Here is a 23,802-nt window from a genome sequence, read left to right as displayed (position 1 = left end):
CCCCTCTTTGCCTCTATGTGGCCCCCCTCTTTGCCTCTATGTGGCCCCCCTCTTTGGCTCTCTCTATGTGGCCCCCCTCTTTGGCTCTCTCTATGTGGCCCCCCTCTTTGCCTCTCTCTATGTGGCCCCCCTCTTTGCCCCTCTCTATGTGGCCCCCCTCTTTGCCCCTCTCTATGTGGCCCCCCTCTTTGCCCCTCTCTATGTGGCCCTCCTCTATGTATCCCGCCTCCCCTTTGCTGGCCCCTTTTCCCTGCCTCCTTCCCTCTGTGGCCCCTGATGCTCACTATGGCTTTTATGTTTTTTATTTACCTTTTTAATAACATTTCCACCTAACACTGCCTAAGCCATAAAGCAAAACCAGGTGCTGCAAAACTAGCTTTGAGGTTACCCTGTAATCCGTCCAGTAATACCCCTTCCATGGCAGCTCTTGGAGTTGCTCGAGACCCTGTTCACTGTAAGGCTGCTGCATTCACCTTCACTTACAGAATTGTAACCAGTGCCAGCTTCATATATAATTTATTTTATGGATCGTGTGGTTTTTAAGTAAAACCTCTGACTGTTATTGCTGGCTGGAGTGATAGTTTGAGACCGGCTGCCCGTTTTTTTTTTTTTTTTTATTCTCTCCCAAGCTTCTGTTAATTCTTAAGAAGTCCGATGGAGAGATTTCAGGAACCACAGTTGCCAGATCGAATTTTGTTTTCAGGTCACCCATGTTAATTCATTCTATACATATATGTGTGTATATATATATATATATATATATATATATATATATATATATATATATATATATATATATATATATATATATATATTAGTTCCTTTAATTTTTTCTTTAGGCCTAAATATCAAATCCTAATATTTTTCTCTTTTTCTCTGATTTTGCAGAGGAGGCAGACTACAGCGCCTTTGGCACAGATACCTTAACCAAAAAGAAGACTGTCCTTCAAACGGTGCTGCGGCCGGATGTCGTCAAAAAGAAGCCCCACTTGGTCATTGGCATGCCGAGTGACTTCAGGCCAGTTTCATCAATCATTGACGTCGACATCCTTCCCGAAACCCACCGTAGGGTGCGTCTCTACAAACATGGTATGGATAAGCCCCTTGGGTTCTACATCCGTGACGGCTCTAGCGTTAGGGTGACGCCACACGGCCTGGAGAAAGTGCCAGGAATTTTCATCTCTAGGCTGGTTCCTGGAGGCCTGGCCCAGAGTACCGGACTGCTAGCCGTTAACGATGAGGTCTTGGAGGTCAATGGCATCGAGGTGTCGGGGAAGAGCCTGGACCAAGTGACCGACATGATGATCGCAAATAGTCACAACCTCATCATAACAGTCAGGCCGGCCAACCAGAGAAATAACGTAGTACGGAACAGCCGGAACTCTGGCAGCTCCGGACAGTCGACTGACAGCAGCACCAGCATGTATGGAAATGTACAACCGCAGCACATCATCCAGAACTACCACCCCGAGGAAGAGGATAGCGATGAGGAGGACATTATTATCGAGGAGTCCGGCGAGCCACAGCAGATCCCTAAGGCTGCCCCATCGACGGAGAGCCTGGAATCCCTCACACATCACGATTCCTACCACGAATTGCCACAAAACGGATTTATGTCGTCTCACTACAACGTGCACTTATCTGCCAGCAGAGGCAGCCTGGACCTTATTTCCAATAATCATGAGACACGGATCTTAGAAGAAGACGGAACCGTAATCACACTGTGAACGGCGGTCATCGAACCGCCACTTGCACACTTTTTTTTTTTTTTTTTTTTTTTTTATTCTACGATCTGTGACATTCTACATGCAAATCATTTTTTTTTTTTTTTTTAAAGAAAATATATTGTATAGTTTATTCCCTCCACTGTAATCTTATTCCAAGCTTACTATTCTATTTTTATGATATGAAGGAAGACAAAAAAAAAAACAATTTTAAGTGTTCTATGTTTTTACATTCCATAGCCGAACAAAAAAAAAAATTATCTTTTGTACAGGGTTCTCAGTCTGACGATTTATCGACACTTTTAAAAGTGCAAAGACGCAGCATCCATGGTCTTTAGAGAATGTAGCCCTTTGTATTTTAGCCGTTTTTTTTTTTTTTTTTAAGCAAATAACCACTTTATTTCCATTTTTTGTTTGGCAGGGGGGTTGCTATGGGGACTGCAAGTCATTGAAGGCCACTTCTAATAGCACAGTTACTGTAATAAGCCAATAATTGTAAATTATAATTATGACTGATTTATGTTTTAACCAGCATAAAGATAGAACAGATTGTCTATTTTGGCATTCCTGAAATACAGCCTAAAAGATTGCATCATTTTAAATTTTTTTTTTTTTTTTTTTTTTTATTATGGCGAGTACCACTAATCATTGCTGTATGCACAAAGGGAAACCAAACTTGGCCCCATAATTAAAGAGAATCTATAAAATATATAACCCACTCTTCGAAAAACATATATTTTTGTAGCATATAAATGAATGCTTTTATAAGGCGCATGTGCACAGATAGGATTTTTAGCTTTGGTTCTTCCACATCACAGCTGAGCAAATCTGAACTGGGGGGGGTGGGATATCTTCAATAATGCACTAGGAGCTCTTGTTAGGGAAGGAAATGGGAGCATAAGTTGTGATGATCATCGGGTGCTGGCTGTTCTCCCATTCGTGGAGTTGGAGCTCCTTGTTTTTAAAGCAATGTTCTTAGAGCCAAATTCTAGGTATGTAAAGCCAAAACGTTTTGGATGGAAGTAGGGAAAGGGTTGGGACCCCTGTGAGTGTTTTATTTCATCTGGGAGATTACCTTTTACTTCCTGTCCCAGAGACACAGCAGGAACTAAGAGGAAATCTCTCCAAAGTGAGGGTTGTCCAAAAGAGATTGGTTTCCCCTCTTCTGTGACCACTCAAAACATTTTGGATTTCCTGTCATTTTCTCTACCGGAGGCAATGGTCATCAAGACCATCAATAACCAGTATTGCTAAGTGCATCAGAAACATGAGGGATTCTAACACATGTAAACTCCATCCAGAAGTAATAGAACGTTTGGGCTTTACATGTCAAGTATGAAGGAAAAACTAAAAATACAGAGAAATGTTTGATGAATTTACTGGAGCGAATATCATGTTTTGCAGTCTCTCCATTGGAAATTATTTTCTTTCCTAGCAAAAGCTGAATTTGTTTTTCACTGATAGATTTACATTGAAGACATTTCTCTGTATCTGTAGTTTAGGATGAAATAATTATCTATAAGATAACTGACACTGTTCAATGTGAATTGTACCCACGCGGGGTTTGATTGATGAGCAACTTCTGCTACTACACTGTGAGGAGCACTGCTATAATAGTGTAAAAAAAGGCAGGCTTCCTATGAGCAGTGCTAGAGAAACACTACTTTTTTTTTTTTAAATGATGCGACCACCAGTTTGTAGAAACCTGACCATCACACCTATATGGGCTTTTTGGATATCTCCTAAACTATGCCCACCCCACCCCCCATTCCAATTTGCAGCTATCCCAGCCGCCACTCTTCTGGGAAAGCTTCCATAAGATTTTGGAGCGAGTCTGATCTGGTGAGGTCAAGTACTGATGTTGGATGGGAAGATCTGGCTCACAATTGGCATTCAAATTCATTACAAAGGTCTTCAGTATGGTTGAGGGATCTGTGCAAAACACTCAAGTTCCTTCACACCAAACTGGTCAAACCATGTGCTTACAGAGCTGGCTTGCAATTTGGCATTCAAATTCACCCCAAAGGTGTTCAGTAGTAGGGTTCAAGTTGGGTGTTCTGTGCAGACCACTTGAGTTATTCCGCACCAAACTGGTCAAGCCAGGTCTTTACTGAGCTGGCTTTGTATGCAGAAGACTTGGCTTGCAATTGTCATTCCAGTTCACCCCAAAGGTGTTCAGTAGTTGGCTTCAGGTCATGGTTCTGTGCATGACACTCAAGTTCCTCCACACTAAAACTAGTTAAACCATGTCCTTATGGAGCTGGCTTGGTACAAAGAAGACCTGGCTTGCAATTGTATTCATCAGAGTTGAGGTCAAGTCTCTGTGTAGGCAACTCATGGTTCTTCACATCATACTGGTCAAACAATGTCTTTTATGGAGCTGGCTTTGTATGCAGAAGTCTTGGCTTGCAATTGTCATTCCAGTTCACCCCAAAGGTGTTCAGGAGAGTAGGCTTCAGGTCAGGGTTCTGTGTAGACCACTCGAGTTCCTCCACACCAAACTGGTCAAGCCAGGTCTTTATGGAGCTGGCTTTGTATGCAGAAGACTTGGCTTGCAATTGGCATTCCAATTTACCCCAAAGGTGTTCAGTAGTAGCGTTCAGGTGAGGGTTTTGTGTAGAACTCTTGAGTTCCTTCACAAAAAAAGTCAAACCATGTCTTTACAGAGCTGTCTTTGTATCCAGGGGCGTTGTCATTGGAACCAAAAAATTAAATTTTTGTCAGCATAAGGTTGGAAGGGCACAATTGCCGTAATGCCAACACCCTTCCCTGGAAAATACCTGAACGCTATCATTTTGAGGGGATGTTAAAAAAAAAAAGTAGGCGTAAAGGTCAGGTTTCTACAGATTTTTAGCAATATATGGGCACATGTGGACAGAATCTCTAAACTTCACCATCCTGTGAAGTCACTCCTTCGCTTCAAGAACTAGGGTTTTTGTTGTCCTGTTGCTGTCCCTTTTGCTAGTGATTAAGTTTAAGAACCCTTAGATGTGAATCCAAATGCAGGACACTACTTCAATTTATGGGTACAAGATTGTAAGATATGACATTTGTTTGTTTTTTGTTTTGTTTCGTTTTTTTTTTTTTTTTTCCTTTTTTGCCTGCAGGTCAACTTTCTTTCTGAACACTTTTTTTTTTTAATGTAATATGTGTGAATCTTATGCTGCTCAACCAGCCTTTGCTAACTATGGACACGGAGTTGTAGAGGAACTACAAGATTCAGCTTGCACTGCGTTGGCCTTCAAACAGCTCCGTGGCTAACGTTTGCAAAAGCAGTTTTTTTTTTTATTTTGTATTTTAATAAATGAAATCTTACCTGGGTTCTCATAGAGATGATAGAGGACTTGGTATAAATAAATATCAGGGGTGACTGATCAGCTCCATTAATCATATCAAAAGGGCTTTGGTTTCCCCAAAAGTTTTCTCGTACTTTGCAGAGTGCCAGCTTTTTTTTTTTTTTTTTTTGCATGAAATGTATTCTTTAATGACATTATATCCCTTACCATTGTGTATTCGCTTATTTTCTGTTTGGTAATTGGATATAAACACTTATCTTTTCAAAATCTGCTTTGACATGAGATGGATTTTATTTTTATTTTTTTATATGCTACCTCTTTGAACACTAAAGTCTTTTCCTTTTTATGTATAAGTTTAAACACTGGAATTATTATCATGGTTGGAGGGACCAGGAGGACTTGGGAATGAAGCTGTGAGGTACGAGGTTCTGGGTGGCTCTGTGAGGACACTTTTTTTTTTTTAACAGGTTAGGGTGTGTCAGGAGCAGCAATGGGTACGTAGAGGTGTAGCCCTCATCATCCAATCAGTTGTAAATATTCTGAGGGCCCTAAAGATAAAAATTCAGTATTGGTTGCTTCGAGTTACTGGTCTAAACATGATTGCCGTTATCTGGCTTGTGTCTATGACATCACCCAAAGGGGGGGGGGGGGGGTATCCTGTCAGCTTATGTTCTTCGGCAGAGTCATTAATTGTGGATTTTGCAATCCTCTTTCTATAAATGTCTCCCAAGCAGCAGATAAGATTATATTGTTTCCAGATTTTAACTCTTTAATTAGCACACTTTTATCCTGATTCCGTTGTCTTTTTTTTTTTTTTTTTTTTACTTTTAAGATTTGAGCAATACTAGATATGAGATGCTATCAATGCAAGCAGCTGCTTAAAATACAGGGGTGATGACAGCCTATGTGTTAGCATTTATGGAGCCAGCTGAAACCGTCACTGCTCATAAATTGCGCAAAAACAATTGCACAATGAGGGGAATTTTATCAAAACTGTGCATGGTAATAAATCAGCTGAAACTTAAAGCAGAGCTTCACCCAAAAAAAGGGGAGATTCCACTTTTCTGCCTCCTCTAAGGCCCGGTTCACACCTATGTATGTTGCAGTTTGCATATTCCGGGTGCATTTTTTGTGTTTTTCAATCCATTGAAGTCTATGAAACCAAAAACCAGAAAAAAAAAAGTCCCTGGCCCTTTCCATAAAATGCACAGATGTGAAACGGGACCCATAGGAAACCATGTTAAATGGACTGTAGTGTGTTTCTGCAAAACTGAAAACACTCTAAAAAAAATGCTTAGGTGTGAACCAGGCCTGAAAGTTAAGAAAAAAAGAGGGGCGGGGGGGGATGCACTGGACTGCACCAAAAACGCATCAAAAAAGCACTGGAGCACATCAAAAATGCACTAAAAAATGCTTAGGTGTGTACCAGGCCTTAAACTTTTGGCACATTACATTTTATTGGGAGGGGGTACCTAATTTTGACAGGTACCCGCTCCCACTTCCACGCCGGTTGCCTATGCAATCTGAGTGGAAGTTCCAAAACTGGATCAAAAAAGCACTGGAACACATCAAAAACGCACTAAAAAAATACATAGGTGTGAACCAGGCCTTAAACTTTTGGCACATTCAATTTTATTGGGAGGGGGTACCTAATTTTGACAGGTACCCGCTCCCACTTTGGCGCCGATCGCCTATGCAAACTGAGCGGAAGCCCTCCCCTCCCTCTGCCCGAACCCTTTTGGGACACATCACAGGTCCCAGAAGGCAGCTGGACCATTCACAAAACAAAGCGTGGCTCGTGCATGCGCAGTGGGAAGTCGGCTCTGAAGCCACAAGGAGTCACAGCCGGCTTCCTACACTAAAGATGCCTGTGCCGGGGACCAAAAGACCAGTAAAGAACCTCCCCTCCCCCATTTAGCTCACCAAAGGCAGCCTGCAGGTGGAATTAAAGGACAGGAGACTACAAAGCCCAGCATTGTCTACAGGACACGGTATTGTAGTCTTTCAGCTCAGTGTCTGTAGTCTGGCACACAAGGTGTCATCCTGCTTAACGACAGGTGACGGAGCTTATAAAGTAGCACTATAAACCACTAATAACATAATTATTAGGCAGCTGTGAACTTGTCGGATTCTTCCTGTCAGCTGATCAGGTTAATCACCAATCTTATCTGTTCACACTGAATCATGAGGCAGAAATTCCTCCTGCCGCAAGCTTATCATTCTTCCATTAGCCTCTAACAACATAAGCTTAAAGGACAGGTCCAACCAAATGCCTAAACTGGTTTACCTGCCAAAGAATATGTAACGTAGCCAGCGTGATCTTGTGGTGATCTGCCAATCCCGTGTGCTGGGCGGCAACACTTTTCTGAGCCTGCAATGCTGCTTACCGATTGCAATTGGCCTGCCTGGTCAGCTGTGAAGTGTTTTTATAATTTTTCCATACTCCTTTTTTTTTACTTGCCAGACTTATCGGGGGTGTTAAGCGCTGTAAGTCGGAGCTTTAGTGCATTGCAGGAAACAGTCAGTATAACACAGGGGTAGCGAAGCTCGGCAGGCCAGCTGTGGTAAAACTGCAAATCCTGTGATGAGTGAGTAATTGGGTATGGTGTATCACCAAAAATCACTTGTGGTATCATACTGCAAGTCTATAGCAACTATTGAACACCTCTGATATGGGACTTTTAAGTTTTATACTACTGGTTACCACAAATCATAAAGAGACCAATATATAAAACGATAAAATTGTATTACAAATTGACTAAAAAAAGTTAATTGTCCACACATATAGCGAAGAAAATCTAAAAAGAGCGAAATACATATATGTCCTTGAAATAGCGGGTTTCTCCCACTTCTTCAGGACCGACAAGGAGATTATAACTTGTCATGGGACTTGTAGTTCCGCAACAGCTGAAGGGCCACAGGCACCCATGTTCTATGGACAGGCGGGTTGTACTGAAGTCGACCTCAGTACAACCAGCCTGCAGTGATCATTGTGTTCTGCCGGCATAACACAGTAGCGCTGCAGGAGAGATTGACTGTGTTGATGGGGGGGGGTCAAGCATTTTTCTTCAACTTCCACCAGTGGTTGAACAAAACAAAATTGCATAATCTATGGCTTGCCTAAGACTTTGACAACCAGAGGCATGATGGGATTTGCAGTTTCATCACAGCTGTAGTGCCAAGGTTTGCCTATCCCTGGTGTATAACATGTTTCAGTCACTAGGATCTGAAGAGGGAAGTATAGGCAGCATACAGACACTGAATTGGCCTCAGTTGCAGTGCCAAGGTGCTGACAGATGACAGAGAATAGTGGTGCTGCCCTGTTGTGGCAGGTGAATCGAAAGGCCAGCTGAACAGAATTAAAAAAAAAAAAAAAAATCTTTTGGCAGGTAAAGCGGTTTTGTATATGTACTTCGAGTTGCGGATGTTGCGGTTCGGTTGGAGATTGGCTTTGAAGGCTTTCCAAGGATACGGCTGTGTAGGCTGAAAATTGTCTGCAGTGTATAGCGGTGCCAAGCCAGCTTGTAGAAAATGCACGCAGTGATCCTGATGAATTAAAGATGGAGCATGTTTAATTTTTCAGTATATTTTAAAAAGTGAAAAACCCTTTATCTGAGGATGTCGATTTCAGACATGCAAACGCTTTGCGAGTAATACGGGGTGTTCTCTCTGATCGGTAAATATACGTCCGAAAATGCTGTATGTGTCCTCCAGAGATCGGACCCAAGAGGACTCGAGACCTATGGGACCAATCAGACGTTTGCTTTTATGGGATGTAGTTTGACAACATAAACCCTTTTAATTGAAAAGATTATCAAATGATGGATTTTGATCCATTACGTGATCCCCCCCCCCCCCCCTTTTTAAGACCGATTTTATCAAAAAACAAATCTATTCATTGAATAGATGCTAAAAGTTTTAAACAATCTCCTGCATTGTTTATCTCTTGTGGTTCCGTGCAGTGGGGATTTCTGGCATTTCTGCAATGTATTCTTTTAAGGACCGGCGCACACGGGTAACGCGATACCGCTAACGATTAGGGTTTCATTTGGTGGAGAATAAATATGTACGCAGCATTGTGTAACTGTTGGCAATTATTTTGCTGCTTCTTGCTTTGCTCTACAGCTTTGGTTCCCGGCTTCAGTCCTCAATTATCCCCGACAGGTCGAGATTTTAGGATTTCCTTCGCTTTTTGCGCAGGTGCTTTAAAGCAGGCAGAGGCATGATGGGACTTGTAGTTCCGCAACAGCTGGAGGGCCACCAGTTTTAGAGACCCCTGCTTTAAAGGGTTCCGGGTTTGGCAGTTTTTAAATATATTTCTTAATGAATTCAAATGGACGAGGTGGAGAGGTGGCACCATTATTCTCTATGAATGCAAAGCGTTGTGTGGTTGGTCGAGGTGGTGACATCACAACCTCCACCTCATCCAATCAGAGAAGAATTAGCGTTCGTTGAGAAAATAGAGTGTGTTGTCTAAATGGCGCCTGTGCTGAGAGGGTGACCTCCTGTGTTCAGTACGAAGCAGTGTGCAGCCGCTCAACACATGACTCGGGAGATAGCGGCAATCGCAGAAGTAGCTGTGCCCTCTACAGTGATTTTCAGCTTCCTTGGGGATTGGCTTGGTCTGATACATACTTTTAAAAGAAGATGAATTTTTTTTGATTATTATTATTTTAGAATCCTACTTCCCTAGGTGGATGCAGCATCGATTGCCCGCCGACTCTCAGGTCAAGAACCGAGCTGTTGAACACTGCAGATCGCTCGGTTCTCAGGGCTCCATGAGCAGAGAGCCGGTGACTTACAGCCACCGGCTCTCTGCTCTACCTCGTGCTTACTGAATCACTGGGCTGTGGAGGGGTGGGAGCAGCCCGCTCAGGCTCTCAATGGCTCGCTGAGAGCCTGAGCCGGGTTCCCGGTCCAGGCATGTAGGCAGATCCCGACTCTATTGTTGCAATCTTGCCCGACCCTGGAATGGCCCTGTGACATCAGCCGACAGCGAGCTTCAGCCCGCTGTTGGCTGAAAATGGGTCACGAGTGCAGAATGAACTGCACTCCTGTGATCCACAGGAGGAGTACAGCCAAACCAGCTATACGTAACTATGTAAAGATTGTCAAACTTTGGTATTAAAGTGATACTAAACGCACACTGTTTCATTTATATTGTCCCTTCTATTTCTGTATGTGCATGATGGCTCTGTAACTATTTTATTTAAAAAAAAAATACCTTTTTCCTTATCTATAAACTGTCACATGACCCAGCTCTCTCCCAGCCTGTCTGGCAGGAGGAGCTTCCAGTCCTCTGCTGCTGGTCACATGTTTGAAATAAAAACGGCCTTTGGGACCCAGCATTAAAAATATCATTGTCATTCAAATCTATAATAAAAATCAAATCTTTATTAGTTTTTGCCAGTAACATGATGAGGGCGAATTTCTACCAGTCACAGGCTGTCTCACACCCCTCCAGCCTATGTCTTAGAATAAGAGGGAGATGAAGCCTGCATCAATCAAGATGTTATATTTCACCCTCATTGTGGTTAGTGGGCATGGAGGAGGAGGAATAAAGCGGGCTGTCATTTACCACTGTGTATTTGCCCTCATGTGTGACTCTATAGTCACATGGGCTGCTCAGATGTCATTGGGAGGTGAAATGCTCAGAGTGGGAAATACACTGAAAAGTAAGCATGTGCACTAGCTGCCAACACTGCTCTGCAAAATCCACAACTGCAGTGGGGACATGGACAGGAGGGGGAGATAGAGAGCAGCAGGATCAACCAGGTTTTTTTTGCAGAACAGAGAAAATGAATCCCATAGTGATGAGTGTGTATGAACGGCATGGAATACACCATCCTTGATAGATTTTAATGATGTAAGTTTAATGACACTTTACAGTGTTACTAAACCCACAACAGTAAAATCAGTCAGTATATGCAGTAAAGCATGCTTTTTTTATACTCACTGTGGAACTTAAGGGGTTAATCCTCAGCATTGTGTAAAAAGGCTGTTTGATCCTGTCTTCTCTGATCCTCCTTTTCTTCCACAGTCGCCAACCCAGCTCCTGATAAGACAGTGTCTTTGGAGTCGCACTGCACATGCTCAGTTAGGTGTGTATTGCTAGAGCGGGTGCATGTGATCAGCACAGGGCTAATCGGCACTGTCCGGACAGAGGGTCAGGGGTCCTGCAGTCTCATGGGACAGTCAGAGGAGAATGAAAACTCCTCCTACAAGCTTTAACCAGACACTGGTAGAAGTCACAAGACTGTTATATACTGCTGATGGTGGAAAAAAGGTGTTTAGCAGTTTTATATTTACTAAAACTATTGCATTTCCATGTACTGTGGGAGACCAGATATAGTGAATGCAGGCTCCTGGGTTTAGTAACACCTTTTAAGCTTGAAATCCATGTCACTGGCTTGGTATTTGTGACGGCTATATTATCTAAGTGACATTTCCTGTTGGTGGGTACTTGAGTACGAAGGTTGGCAGCCGCTGCTCTACAGGGAACAATTTGCACCCCATGTGTTGCAATCAATTGCTAATGATTTTGGTAGAAGTACGCTACCAGAAAAAATTGCCTGTGTGCATCCAGCCTTTGAATGGCCATAGCTGGTAGGCGGAGCCGGGAACCCAGTCGTAGAAATCTCCTCTGTGGGGATCCTAAGAAAATTGTGCATTTTCAAAGGTTCAGTTTTGTTTTTTTTTTTTTTTTGCTGATATCCACCTAAAGCTGACCACACACTTTACAATCCTGTATACTATCTGTACAATCATCTTGAGGTTTATCAGTGTTACACAATGTGTGGACCTACCTAAACCACGAATTCACTTTGTGTCTATTGGTGGTTGGGCAAAAGTGTATGGTCAGCTTTAATGGTTCATGCTGGAGTTACCATTTTTAAATTGAATTGTAAAGATATTGATTATTTTTTACTCTCTGTTCCCTCTGTATGTGACTGTAATATGAAGGATCTTGTTATTTAAATAAAATTTGGTTTATTGTAACATTTGTGGATCTAGTTGCCCGATACTCCAGACTTCGGCTTGCAATTTTTCTGCTCTTGCAGGCATTACGGGTCGAAGCCTGTGTCATTTTCTCGTCTTGTAGGATCCTCCATCTTTTTTTTTTTTTTTTTTTTATTTTCTCCTTGATGTAGGAAGCTTTTCTTATTTTTATTTCCTGTGAAATACCCCCCCCCCTCTTCTTTCTATGGCTGTAGAAAATGTGATTTTTACTCACAAGCAGAATGTTTTCAATGACAGATATCAGTATTTTTAATACGATGTAAAATATGCGCATTTGTATCACGAAATGAAGTTTTAATTTTTTTCAAACGATCGAATCATAGCTTCTGCGGTATGGCCATGTCTTATATTTTTACAAAAATGGAAAAAAAAAAAATAAACTTAGATTCTCATCTGCCTGGACTTTTTTTTTTTTTATTGTTGTGATTGGAATTAAAAAGTGATTACTCTGAGGAATGTTTGTGTGCCGGTCAGAAAAATTCCTCGTCTCTCTTCCTGTGATTGGAGTGATGGTAAGTCTCACCAACAGGCACCCAGATTCCTATGAAAAATGTAGAGACTATATACAAAACTAATGTTTGAATCTGGAATCCTCACGTTGATGACATTCTTGGTATGAAGATAGTCAAACGCCTATGGTCCAGTATGTGGCCAGTGTTGCATACATTTCAGTAACAGTGGTTGGGTTGATTTTGAAGTGGCGCTGCCCTCTGTGTGCACCTGGAATGGTTGCTTCATGCATTACGTTCCTTTCTAGTGATCTGGCGTTTGCCTCAGATGACCGGTATACCAATGCAGGCTTATCAGGTTTGTCGATGGCTCATTGCATGACTTGGGAGTTTGTCATTTGCTGTCTTTGCCACTTTGTGGTTCTCCAGCTCTTGTGAAACAGCAACTCCCATCATGCTATGCCAAAAGCTGACCATTGGCTCTGCGTGGGCGTGCTGGTGGTTCAGTAAAAGCAGGAGAGTCACAGGTTGCACGAAACTGATCATATAAGGGGGGGGGAGATTTACTAAAACTGGTGGAAAAAAATCTGGTGCAGCTGTGCATAGAAACCAATCAGCTTCCAGGTTTTATTGTCAAAGCTTCACCACCTCCCTGCCCGCCCTATAGACAAATGATGGCAGACGGCATCCCCTCTCATTCTGGGACGATGTCATTTGACGTCCCACCGTGATGACTTGGCCCTTTACCCATGTGATCATCTGTGTCCAATCACAGCTGATCACATGTAAACGCGGAAGTGCCGTTTATCGGCTCTACTGACAGTGTGAGGAGAGGAGAACCAAGCTGATCAGCGGTATCTCCTCACAGGGGAGACCTGTACAGAAAATCAGGGCACTGATTATCTGCAGCCCCAGCAGTGCCCATCAGTGATGCCAATTTGTGCCCATCAAGGAGTGCCGCCTATCAGTCCTGCATATTACTGCCTTCTTATCAGTGCCCATCAGTAAGACCCCTTGAACACTGGGGTGCTTTGCAGGCGCTACAGCACTAAAAATAGCGCCCTGAAAGAGCCGCTCCTGTCTTTTCAGTGTGAAAGCCCTGAGGGCTTTCACACTGGAGCGGTGCGCTGGCAGTACGGTAAAAAAAGTCCTGCTAGCAGCATCTTTGGAGCGGTGTGTATACCGCTCCTGCCCATTGAAATCAATGGGGCAGCGCGGCTATACTGCCAGCAAAGTGCTGCTGCAGCAGCCCTTTGCGGATGGTTTTAACCCTTTTTCGGCCGCTAGTGGGGGTTAAAAGCGCCAGCAAATACGACGGCAAAGCGCCGCTAGAAATAGCGGCGCTTTACTGCTGACGCCCCAGTGTGAAAGGAGCCTAAAGGAGAAAAATTTACTTTTACTTTTTTACAAAATTTTCTGACAAACTAAGGAAATGTTATTTATTTTTTTCAAATTATTTGGTCTTTTTACGTGTCGTTTTTTTTTTCACAAAAAATATAAAACCCAGCAGTGATTAAATACCACCAAAAGAAAGCTCTATTTGTGTGAAAAAAAAATGATAAAAATTTAGTTTGGGTACAGTGTTGCATGACTGCGTAATTGTCATTCAAAATGTGACAGCGCTGTAAGCTGAAAATTGGCCTGGGCAGAAAGGGCCCAATATTGAAGTTAAAGGGGTTGTAAATCCTCGTTATGTTTTTTTTTTTTATTATTAAAATAGACTATACTTGCCTGCTCTGTGCAATAGTTTTGCACAGAGCAGCTCCCGATCCTCTACTTCTGGGGTGCCCCGCCATTTTCCATGGGGGCACCCCTGCGGGCTCGCTCTCGATTCCCACTGCTGCGTCTAGTGACAGACAGCGGGACTTGGCCTCACTCCTGTGTCACTGGATTTGATTGACAGCAGTGGGAGCCAATGCTGCTATCAATCTGTCCAATGAGGAGAGAGACGGCGGCTGGAGCCAATGTGTTCATGCACATCGCTAGATCAGGTCGGGCTCAGGTAAGAAAAAAAAGGGGGGCTCTGGGGGGAGCTGCAGCACAGAAGGTTTTTGACCTTAATGCATAGAATGCATTAAAGTGATACTAAAGTCTTTTTTTTGTAAAAAAAATAGCGTACATGTTATACTTGCCTGCACTGTACAGTGGATTTGCACAGAGCAGCCCAGATCCTCCTCTTTTTGGGTCCCTCTTCGGCGCTCCTGGCTCCTCCCCACTGTTGAGTTCCCCAACAGCAAGCAGCTTGCTATGGGGGTACCTAACCTGAACCACAGCTCCCTGTGTCCATTCAGACACAGAGCCCGCCCATGCCCCCCTTTCTCTACTTATTGGCTGATTGACTTTGACAGCAGTGGGAGCCAATGGTGCCGCGCTGCTGTCTCAGCCAAAAAGGAGGGTAGGCCCGGGCAGCCGAGCCACTCCTACAACATTGCTGGATGGGGCTCAGCTAAGTATAAGGGGGGTTGCTGCACACATAACTTTTTATCTTAATGTATAGAATGCATTAAGATCAAAATCCTTTCTTTACAACCACTTTAAGGTGAAAAACCTTGAAGCTTTACAACCACTTTAATTGAACAAGCTGAAGTTAAAAGCTGATTGGCTCCCATGCACCAGATTCTGAGTGCTCCGGTTTTAGCAAATCACCACCATAGTGTTAACTTCATGTTAGTTGGGGAAAACCAGCCACATCCACCTTCGCACCCATTTGATTCCAAGTATGAGGAAGCTTTGGCCTTGACTGTAGCCAACAGTATATCACATCTTTTGTTCTCAGTAATTTGTCATGTGTTAATGAGGGAACTGACTGTGTCCTGCTGGGGCCAGTGTTTTAACCATGTACGTTCCTGACCAGAGGACAAACGGCCCACCTGCTCTACAACCCCAGATGGCCAGTTGTGGTGTTGGCTATCCTCCCCCAAAAAATGCTGGGTCCATGGCTCCCTCTGTGGCTTCAGGAATTTAACTGGCACAGATACAAGTATGCATATAAGGAGCGAAGACTTCCCGCTTAACAAAAGTTTTGACAGATGAGACAGACAGGCATTTTTTTTCTTGCCCGTGTATTGCAGTGCCAGCAGTAAATCAATCCGCTCTGAATGCTCTCCATGGTTGAATGCTGTTTTGTGATTGTTTGCTATAGGTAACAGCAGATCATAGCTCATTGCACCTTGTTTATGAATATACTTTCTCATCCTTTGAGGGACACAGGAAATCTTTCACCTCACGGTTATACTGCTGCCTACAGGAGAATAGGACTGTGGCAAACAAACTTTAGGCCGGCTAAGAATAGCCCCTCCTACTGCCAACATGTCTCAGGTTTTGCTAGATGCTGAGGAGGTGTTCATCCTCTTGGAATGCTTTTTCCTTACTCTTCAAGAATTTTCTTCTATTAGATTTCTGCTGCTAGAGCCGTTCTTCCCTTGCAGCTCTATGTAATTGCCATATATTTGGGGTGGAGTTTAACTTTTGCAGTCACTTGGATGCTTACATGCAGAACTTGGTATTCCAGGACTACAAACTGAAGTCTTGCTCCCTAGAACCCCCCGCCGCCTCTATTTCTCACCTCCCAAACTTCCTGTCGGACAGATTAGCAGATCTTCATCAAACCCTCTCGAGCCTTCTGGAGAAGGATGTCATTGCCCCAGTACTTGTGAAAGAGTGGTTTCAGCTCCTAACCTGTTCATCGTTCCAAAACCTAAAGAGGGAATTTGACACATCTTGGATCTCAAAACTCTGAATGTCTTCATTCAGGCTCAGGAATTCCTCAGTCATCTCCTCCCTTTTATTTAGGGGTACTTTTGCCTTCTACATCAAGGCGCTGGACCCAATATTATCATTACTGTGCTCTCCTAGGATCCGTAGATGAACTCCTGTTGAAGTAGAAGCTGGCCTGTGCTTCTGCCTGGTAATATGCTTTTGACTGTCCAGACGTTCCAGCAATTCAGATGGATCTTGAACCTTCAAAAATAGTCACTGGAACCCAACTCATCATTTGAAGTTATCTGCATCTAGTCTTGGACACAGCTCAGGCCAAAAGTGCTTCCACAGGAGAAACTTCAGTCTCTGCATTCTCAGATTTGAGCTCTCCAGTCCAGGAGTCATTAGACTTTCTCCTTTTTATGTTAGTCACAGATAAGATTGTAGCCTCCAAGGCATCTTAATTTGTCCAGTTTTATGACTGGCTTCTGCAATGCAACAAGTCAATCAGGTCTCTAGGCAGATCCTACTGATCCAGATTCAGTTAGACAATGCTTTATCAGTTATTAGGGAGAAAATAGAGGTCCTGCCATGACAAGAGAGATCGTTTAGATCCCATTCTGGTCAGAACTTCACGTTCCATCATTGTCAGCCATGTACATTACAAGTGTAGACAAATGGAAGGCAGATTTCTCAGCTAGCAGCACCTGGATTCTGCAGAGCGGTCCCTTCCAAAACCTATTGTGGGCGAGGGGCACCAGATGGGCACTTCTGGCCTCCAGGTTCAACAACAGAATTGTTTGTCTTCAGATACCAGGATTCTCTAGCAAAGGCAGTGCTGTGGTGGCTCTGTAGGATCAGAAAGACCCTGATCTATGATTTTATGCACCTGAATTTTCTTGTCTGTTTTGCATGATCATGATTGAGGACAGTCCAGTGATTGTCATTGCGCCTGACTACTACAGGTGGAAGTGGTATGCCAACCTGGTAAGACTCCTGGCAGATGTGTTGTGGGTACTGCCAGATCAGTCAACTGTCCCAGAGATTGATTTGCCACCCTGCTTCAGTCACTGGCTTTTAAAGCTTTGGTTCTGAGGGGCAGGGATGTCTCAGTGTTTGATTTTTACAATGGTAAAAGCAAGGAGGCTTACTTCCAACAAGGTTAAAGCGGAGCTCCACCCAAAAGGTACCTGTTTTTGACAGGTACCCACTCCCACTTCCAGGTGACTTTGCACTGCGCTTTGTGAATGGCCCGGCGGCAGGGGAAGGAGGAGGGGGGCTGAACCTCCGGGTGACTTCGCTTCGGCGAAGTCACTCGGAAGTTCAGCCCCACTCCTTCCCCCACCGCCGGGCCATTCACAAAGTGCAGTGCACTTCACACATGCAAAGTAGGGAACTGGCTGTGAAGCTGCAAGGCTTCACTGCCTCTTTCCCTTACCAGAAATGGCGACGGCAGCACCCAAGAGCCAATTAAAAAGTAGACAGGGGTGCATTGATAGCTAGGCAGGTAAGTGCCCTAATATTAAGTATTTGTAGCTGCTGACTTTTAAACTTTTGGTGGAGAGGCTGGAGCTCCACTTTAATTGGACATGAAAGTCATTCTTCATTTGGTATGAGCTTTGGGGCTTCCACTCCAGGAGTTTCCGATAAAACAATCCTCTCCTATCTTGCAGTTGTAGCTCTTGGTGCTATGCAGCGTAACGTTTCTGCCCTTTCCTCTAACCCTTTATTACCTTTTGTACAGGGGGTCTCCCATGTAGCTTCAGCCATTCGTTCCCTGTGACTGTGTGGGATCTGGTTCTCCCTGAACTTCAGAAATGGCAATTTGAATCCATTAGAGACATTCTTCTTACTACTCTACCCCTAAGGTAGTGTTTCTTGTAGTCATCATCTCTGGGAGGCAAGTGTTTGAATAAGTGCCTTTATCTTATAAAGAACTTGCTCTGGTTTGGGACCAAGGGCTTCTCTCTTGCCCAAGGTAGTTTTTGGCCTCTCACTTCAACTGGTACATCGTTCTTCTGTCCCTCTGTCTGGATCTAGTTCACAAAAGAGATTTCCCTCCATTGTCTGGTAGTGGTTTGCTATGTTAGTCTTTTTGTCACTGCTTCTTTCAGTGAAGTTGGATTCCATTTTATCATCTTAGATGGTTCTTGAAAGGGTGCTCCAGCTTCTACCATCTCTAGGTGTCTCAGTCTAACCATCCTCTAATCCCTTGGTTTTAAAGCTGAATTCCAGGAATTCAACCGCTTTGTAAAAAGTGAAGGCACAGTATGGGTTAAGTCCAAGGAGGTGTTTGACATCTCTTTGGCCTTTATCTCTATTATTTATATCTGACAGGTTTCTGCTGGAGCATACACTGACACTTGGGCTGTGTGAGAGGCACACAGAGTAGCTATGCCCACTGCTCCCCTCTACTGCCCATTCAGAGAAGCCTTTGTATTCGGTGAATGAGTTCACATAATACAAAGGCTTTTGTGATTGGGCAGGAGGAGGGGAGAGGCCAGGCATATCAGCTGCACCAACTCTAATGTTGAGATGCGAAGACCGGAAGCATCAGGGACAGGCTCCCGGAAATACAACCATAGTTCCCTTCCGGGAGTGCAATAAAATTGTCAAATGTAAATAAACGAGAGAGGCCCAGGAGATGTCATTCACCTCCTTGGAATTAAAGCAGATCTTCACTGTATCTGAGCAACACAAACCAAAAACACTATTTTAAAGAGGAACTGCAGTCTGGTCACATAATTTGTAATAAAAACATCTTTGCAGTTCTGAAGCTTCCTTCCAACCACTTTGCATATTATTTTATATATACACTGTGATTCTGTACTTGCCAAATATGCTGCAGAAATCTCCCTCTACTGAGTCTGGCTGCAACCATTTTAACTGTGGGCAGCTAAAGCTGCTACCTGTTCACTTCCTGGATTCACACAGAGACACCTCTCCAGCTCTGCAGCTCTCATTGGCCCTCTTATGACTCATCCCACTTCCCTTCCTGGCAAACGCTCTCACGAGAGGGAGAGAATGAGCTGTGCATGATGTCATAAGCCTAGGCTTTTTACCAGACAAGAAACAGGAAGTGGGCCAGATAAGGTATTTACTGGCAGAAAAAAAAATGTTTTACTATCCAAAGTTAAAACAACAACAAGGGAAGAATATTTATTAGATGGAAAATGACTGAAGGTCCGCTTTGATTAATTTTTAATAATCAAAGCAAACTCCCCCCATCCATCCATCCATCCATCCGTCCATCTATATCTCAATGCGTTATTTTGTTTAGAAATCACTTTGAAAAACAACCCCCTAGCATTTCCGACCATGGCCATCTTGAGTAAGGGAAAATTATTCATGTAGCATTTAGTTCCTGCATGTAGGAGAGTTTACTTAGCTGAGAAAACACCACCTCCCCTCCTGAAGACTCCTGGGTTACATAAAAAAAACGAACCCAGTTGTTGACCCTCCTGAAAAATCCCAGGATCTATGACACCATTTGCCTAGGCAAGAAACCAGGAAGAAAAAACACAAAATTCAGTGCTCTGAAAGAACGATCAAATAAATTCCAACGTAGTACTGTATGCATAAACAATGCTATTTATTCCAAAAATTTTTAAAAAATGGTTGAACTGTCAAAGTTTAAAATAAATGTTAGTGAACATTACCAGTGACCTCAGAGAGTGGATAAGGGGGGGAAACGGATCATCCGGGGGGCTTGCCTTTAGATGGTTTGAACATCAATCACCATCCAAGGAAATGGAGGGTAGAAAATTCAGTTCCCAGAGGGGGAGCGTACTGGCTGCTGGCAGAACCTGCCAGCTCCAGGTGGATGCCACGGCTGGATGGTGGTCAGCAGGATGGATAGAAAGGCAACCTGTGTGATGTAAACGGCCCCAGAGGGAACAACCAAGCCGAGCAGGGTCGATATTCTCAGCCCGCCTATGCGCCTTCTGTGATGTCACTGCTGTGCCGGAGATGTAGGGGAAAGGTGTCCTTAAGTCAGTTGTGTAAGCGTCCACTGTTCTGTTGCCCTGACTTACATGTTTCGTGCCCATGCGCTTTGTCAAAGTCCCTTCAGGACACCTCTCCCCTTCCTCTCCGGCACAGCAGTGATGTCACAGAAGGCGCATAGAGGCGCACTGAGAATATCGACCCTGCTTGGCTTGGTTGTTCCTTCTGGGGAGCGTTTACATCACACAGGTTGCCTTTCTATCCATCCTGCTGACCACCATCCAGCCGTGGCATCCACCTGGAGCTGGCAGGTTTTGCCAGCAGCCAGTCCGCCCCCCCTCTGGGAACTGAATTTTCTCCCCTCCATTTCCTTGGATGGTGATTGATGTTCAAACCATCTCCAGGAAAGCCTCCCGGATGATTGTTTCCCCCCTTATCCACTATGAGGTCACTGGTAACGTTCACTAACATTTATTTTAAACTTTGACAGTTCAACCATTTTTTTTTTTACTTTATGGAATAAATAGCATTGTTTATGCATACAGTACTACGTTGGAATTTATTTGATCATTCTTTCAGAGCGCTGCGTTTTGTGTTTTTCTTCTTTTGACTGTTGCATCTCTTTCCATGCTGTGCTGGGTCTGATCCACTTATCAGATCACTCTACTTGGCCCCTAGACTCGCAGCACTCCAAGTGTTCTGTGTTTTTAAGAAAACAGAAACTGAAGAAATTAAAAAAAAAAAGTTTAAAACAAGTAAATATGATTTACTTTCCTATCTATTTACTAATGCTAGCATCCTGAGGATTAAAAATAGCCAAGGTTGATTGGGAGAGTGAATTCCAGGACTGTGCTCCACCCTTTCCTGTCTAGGTGCACTTCACTAGATCTGGAGTGCTTCTTAGCAACAACCAACTGTTTGTCAGGTCTGCAAGGCTGCCACTTTGTCTTCTGTTTACACATTCCGTATGTTCTGTCAGGAGAACGTTTCGGTCTCATCTGATGCCAGCTTCTGGCGCAAGGTCCTTCAGGCCGCTCTATAAGCTGCCGGCAGGTCCCATTTCTTACAAAGCCATCCACTACTCAGCCCCACCATCACTAGCCTAGACTCAAAAATATAAACCTTATCGTTCTCTTCGTTCCTCCCAAGACCTCCTGCTCTCTAGCTCCCTCTTCAGCTTCTCCTATGCTTGCCTCCAGGACTTTTCCAGAGCCTCTCCCGTCCTATGGTACACCTTAACCCCAAACTGTTCGATACTGTTTGCTTTTAGACGATCCCTGAAAACCCTCCTCTTCAGAGAAGCCTACACCTAACAACTGTACTTTTATTTTCTCCATCAGCCCATCCCCCACAGTTATTACCTTTTGTATCACTTGACCCTCCCTCTTAGATTGTAAGCTCTAATAATCGGGGCCCTCTGATTCTTCCTGTATTGTACTGTCTGCCCTCATGTTCTAAAGTGCTGGGCAATCTGTTGGCACTATATAAATCCCGTACAGTGGAACTTTGGTTAACGAGTAACGCGGTTAACGAGCGTTTTGAAAGACGAGCAACTTTTTTTTTTTTTTAATTCTGACTCTGTTTGCGAGTGTTGTCTCGCAAAACGAGCAGAATTCAAGCCAATGGGGTGTGCAGTTCTGCGTTTGGCCAGAGGTGCGGGGGCGCTGGTAACACTCGGAATGGTTCGGAGCCGTTTGGAAATACTCGGAACCGCTCGTAAATACTCAGTTCGCGAGTGTTTCTGAGCCTTTCCGAGGCCCCCGAGTATTTCCGAGGCTCTCCGGCGCCCCCCCCACACACACCTCTGGCCACATGCGGTATTGCATGCAATAGAAGTCAATGAGGAAAGAATTATCTTCGTTTCCATTGACTTCTATGGGGAAACTCACTTTGATATGCGATACAAGCATTCTCCTTGAACAAATTTTGCTGGTAATCCAAGGTTCCATTGTATATAATTATAATTTCAGTTTTTTTTTGCCTGGTAGCATTTGTTGCTATCTGTCAGTTACATTTTAAGACTTACTATTGGATTTTTGTACCTTTTCTCCATCAATTAGGGAACACTTACCTTCCTAAGTTCACGATCATGCTCTCAGTACAGTACTACTTTATAACAAAACTGAACCATGGTGGTAGCAGGAATTATCTTGGCTTGGTCTACAATTTTTCTGTTGGCTGGTGCCTAATCCTCCCATAGGTGGCAAGATAATATGAGGGTTTAAAACTTCCTGTGTCACCCAATGGATGCCACAAAAAAAAAAAAAGATTTTACTGTAAATACTAAGATGTTGTGTGCTGAGTGGCTTCCTGTTCATTCACAAACTGAAGCATAGTACACAGTTTACTATGCTTCAGTTACGAATGGACATAGTGAGTGTTCATTTAGAAAGGAACTATTTATTAGCCCCCCCCCCGCTCCCCATCCTGAAACATCCCCCCCCCCCCCCGGCTGCTGGGGGGGAAGAGAAGAGGGGGGAAGCCAGCAGCACTGCAGGGCGGGCAAGGGGAGCCCATGAAGTAGGGGGAATTGGCAACGCACATAGTCATTAGGGTGTGCCCAGGCACGTCTGGAACACCCCTGCGTATGCCTATAGTCAGTACCGCTACTTTCGATCAAGACCTTTAAAAAAAGGTCAGAAATTTACATTTTCTGTATCTAGGTTCTTGGATGCTCTGTAACATTTCGTGTATGGAAACTCATTGCAACCCAAGAGAATTTATATTTGGGTCCTTGAAGTTAGTACAAAGTTACGAGTCAGCCCCTAAAAGTAAAAAAAATCTGAATTCACCCAGCTATAGATGTGAAAATATGGTCATGGCAAACGAACCCCATATATAATCTCTTTTAAAAATTAGGCCCATAAGATGCTAAAGAACCCACTACTTTTGCTCAAGTACTCCCTGATACCGAGTACCGATACTTTGTGGTGCGATTTGCATCAGTACAAAAAATAAATTGGCACAAATCACACTGCAAAGACTGCATTCCTGTCTAAATCGCATGTGATTTCAAACCCCACTGCTTCTGTGTATGTGTATAGAAGGGGAAAAGTGCCATCTAGTGGGCAGTTTATTAATCTGGCCATATCTGGCCAAAAATATGCGTAGGTGTCCCGGTCCTCCCGATGGTTGCAAATCGCAGCCACTGGATGTGCTCACAGGGCTGAAGGAGAAGTTCTGGGACCCCATGGGTATAGGGCGGGCGTGATTTGCTATCATCGGCAGGACCGACACCTGTGCAGATTTTGCATTTGGCCAGATATCTACTGTGAGTTCTAACATTTTTAATAAACTGCCCACTAGATGGCACTTTTCCCTTTCTATACACACACACACACGAGAGCGGTGGGAGAAATCGATTGGTATTCGGACAGGAATCGCAACGCATTCCTGTTCAAATCGCATGCGGTTCTTTGCTGTGTGATTTGCGCCCATTCATTTTGTATTGATGCAAACTGCACTGCAAAGTATCGGTATCAGGAGTATTTGAGCGAGTACTGATGATCGCGCAAATGCTTGGAATCGGCAGCGGTGCATCCGTAGTAGCTACTGATACCAAAAGATCTTTTTCGCCATCTGTAAAGGGATCGCTATTCCCACTGACCGCCAGGCTAATGTATTGTGAGCTGTAGATATGGTAAATATTAGCAGGGGTTTCCCTGAGAC

General features: G+C 43.8%; 1 protein-coding gene across 1 annotated transcript in view; it reads left to right on the top strand.

Annotated features, from left to right (window-relative positions):
- The window catches only part of PARD6B (par-6 family cell polarity regulator beta), a 67,872-nt gene extending 55,436 nt beyond the window's left edge, over positions 1 to 12,436 (top strand). The window contains exon 3 of the mRNA XM_073607260.1: positions 889 to 12,436. Within this exon, the coding sequence (XP_073463361.1) occupies positions 889 to 1,727 (839 nt within the window). The 3' untranslated portion in view covers positions 1,728 to 12,436. The remainder of the gene's footprint in view (positions 1 to 888) is intronic.
- The last annotated feature ends 11,366 nt before the right edge of the window (positions 12,437 to 23,802 follow it).

This window comes from Aquarana catesbeiana, linkage group LG12 (genome assembly GCF_042186555.1).
Source record: "Aquarana catesbeiana isolate 2022-GZ linkage group LG12, ASM4218655v1, whole genome shotgun sequence".
In the NCBI taxonomy this organism is placed as follows: domain Eukaryota; kingdom Metazoa; phylum Chordata; class Amphibia; order Anura; family Ranidae; genus Aquarana; species Aquarana catesbeiana.
The sequence above is the reverse complement of the archived record's forward strand: the minus strand, read 5'-3'. Positions and strand labels throughout refer to the sequence as shown.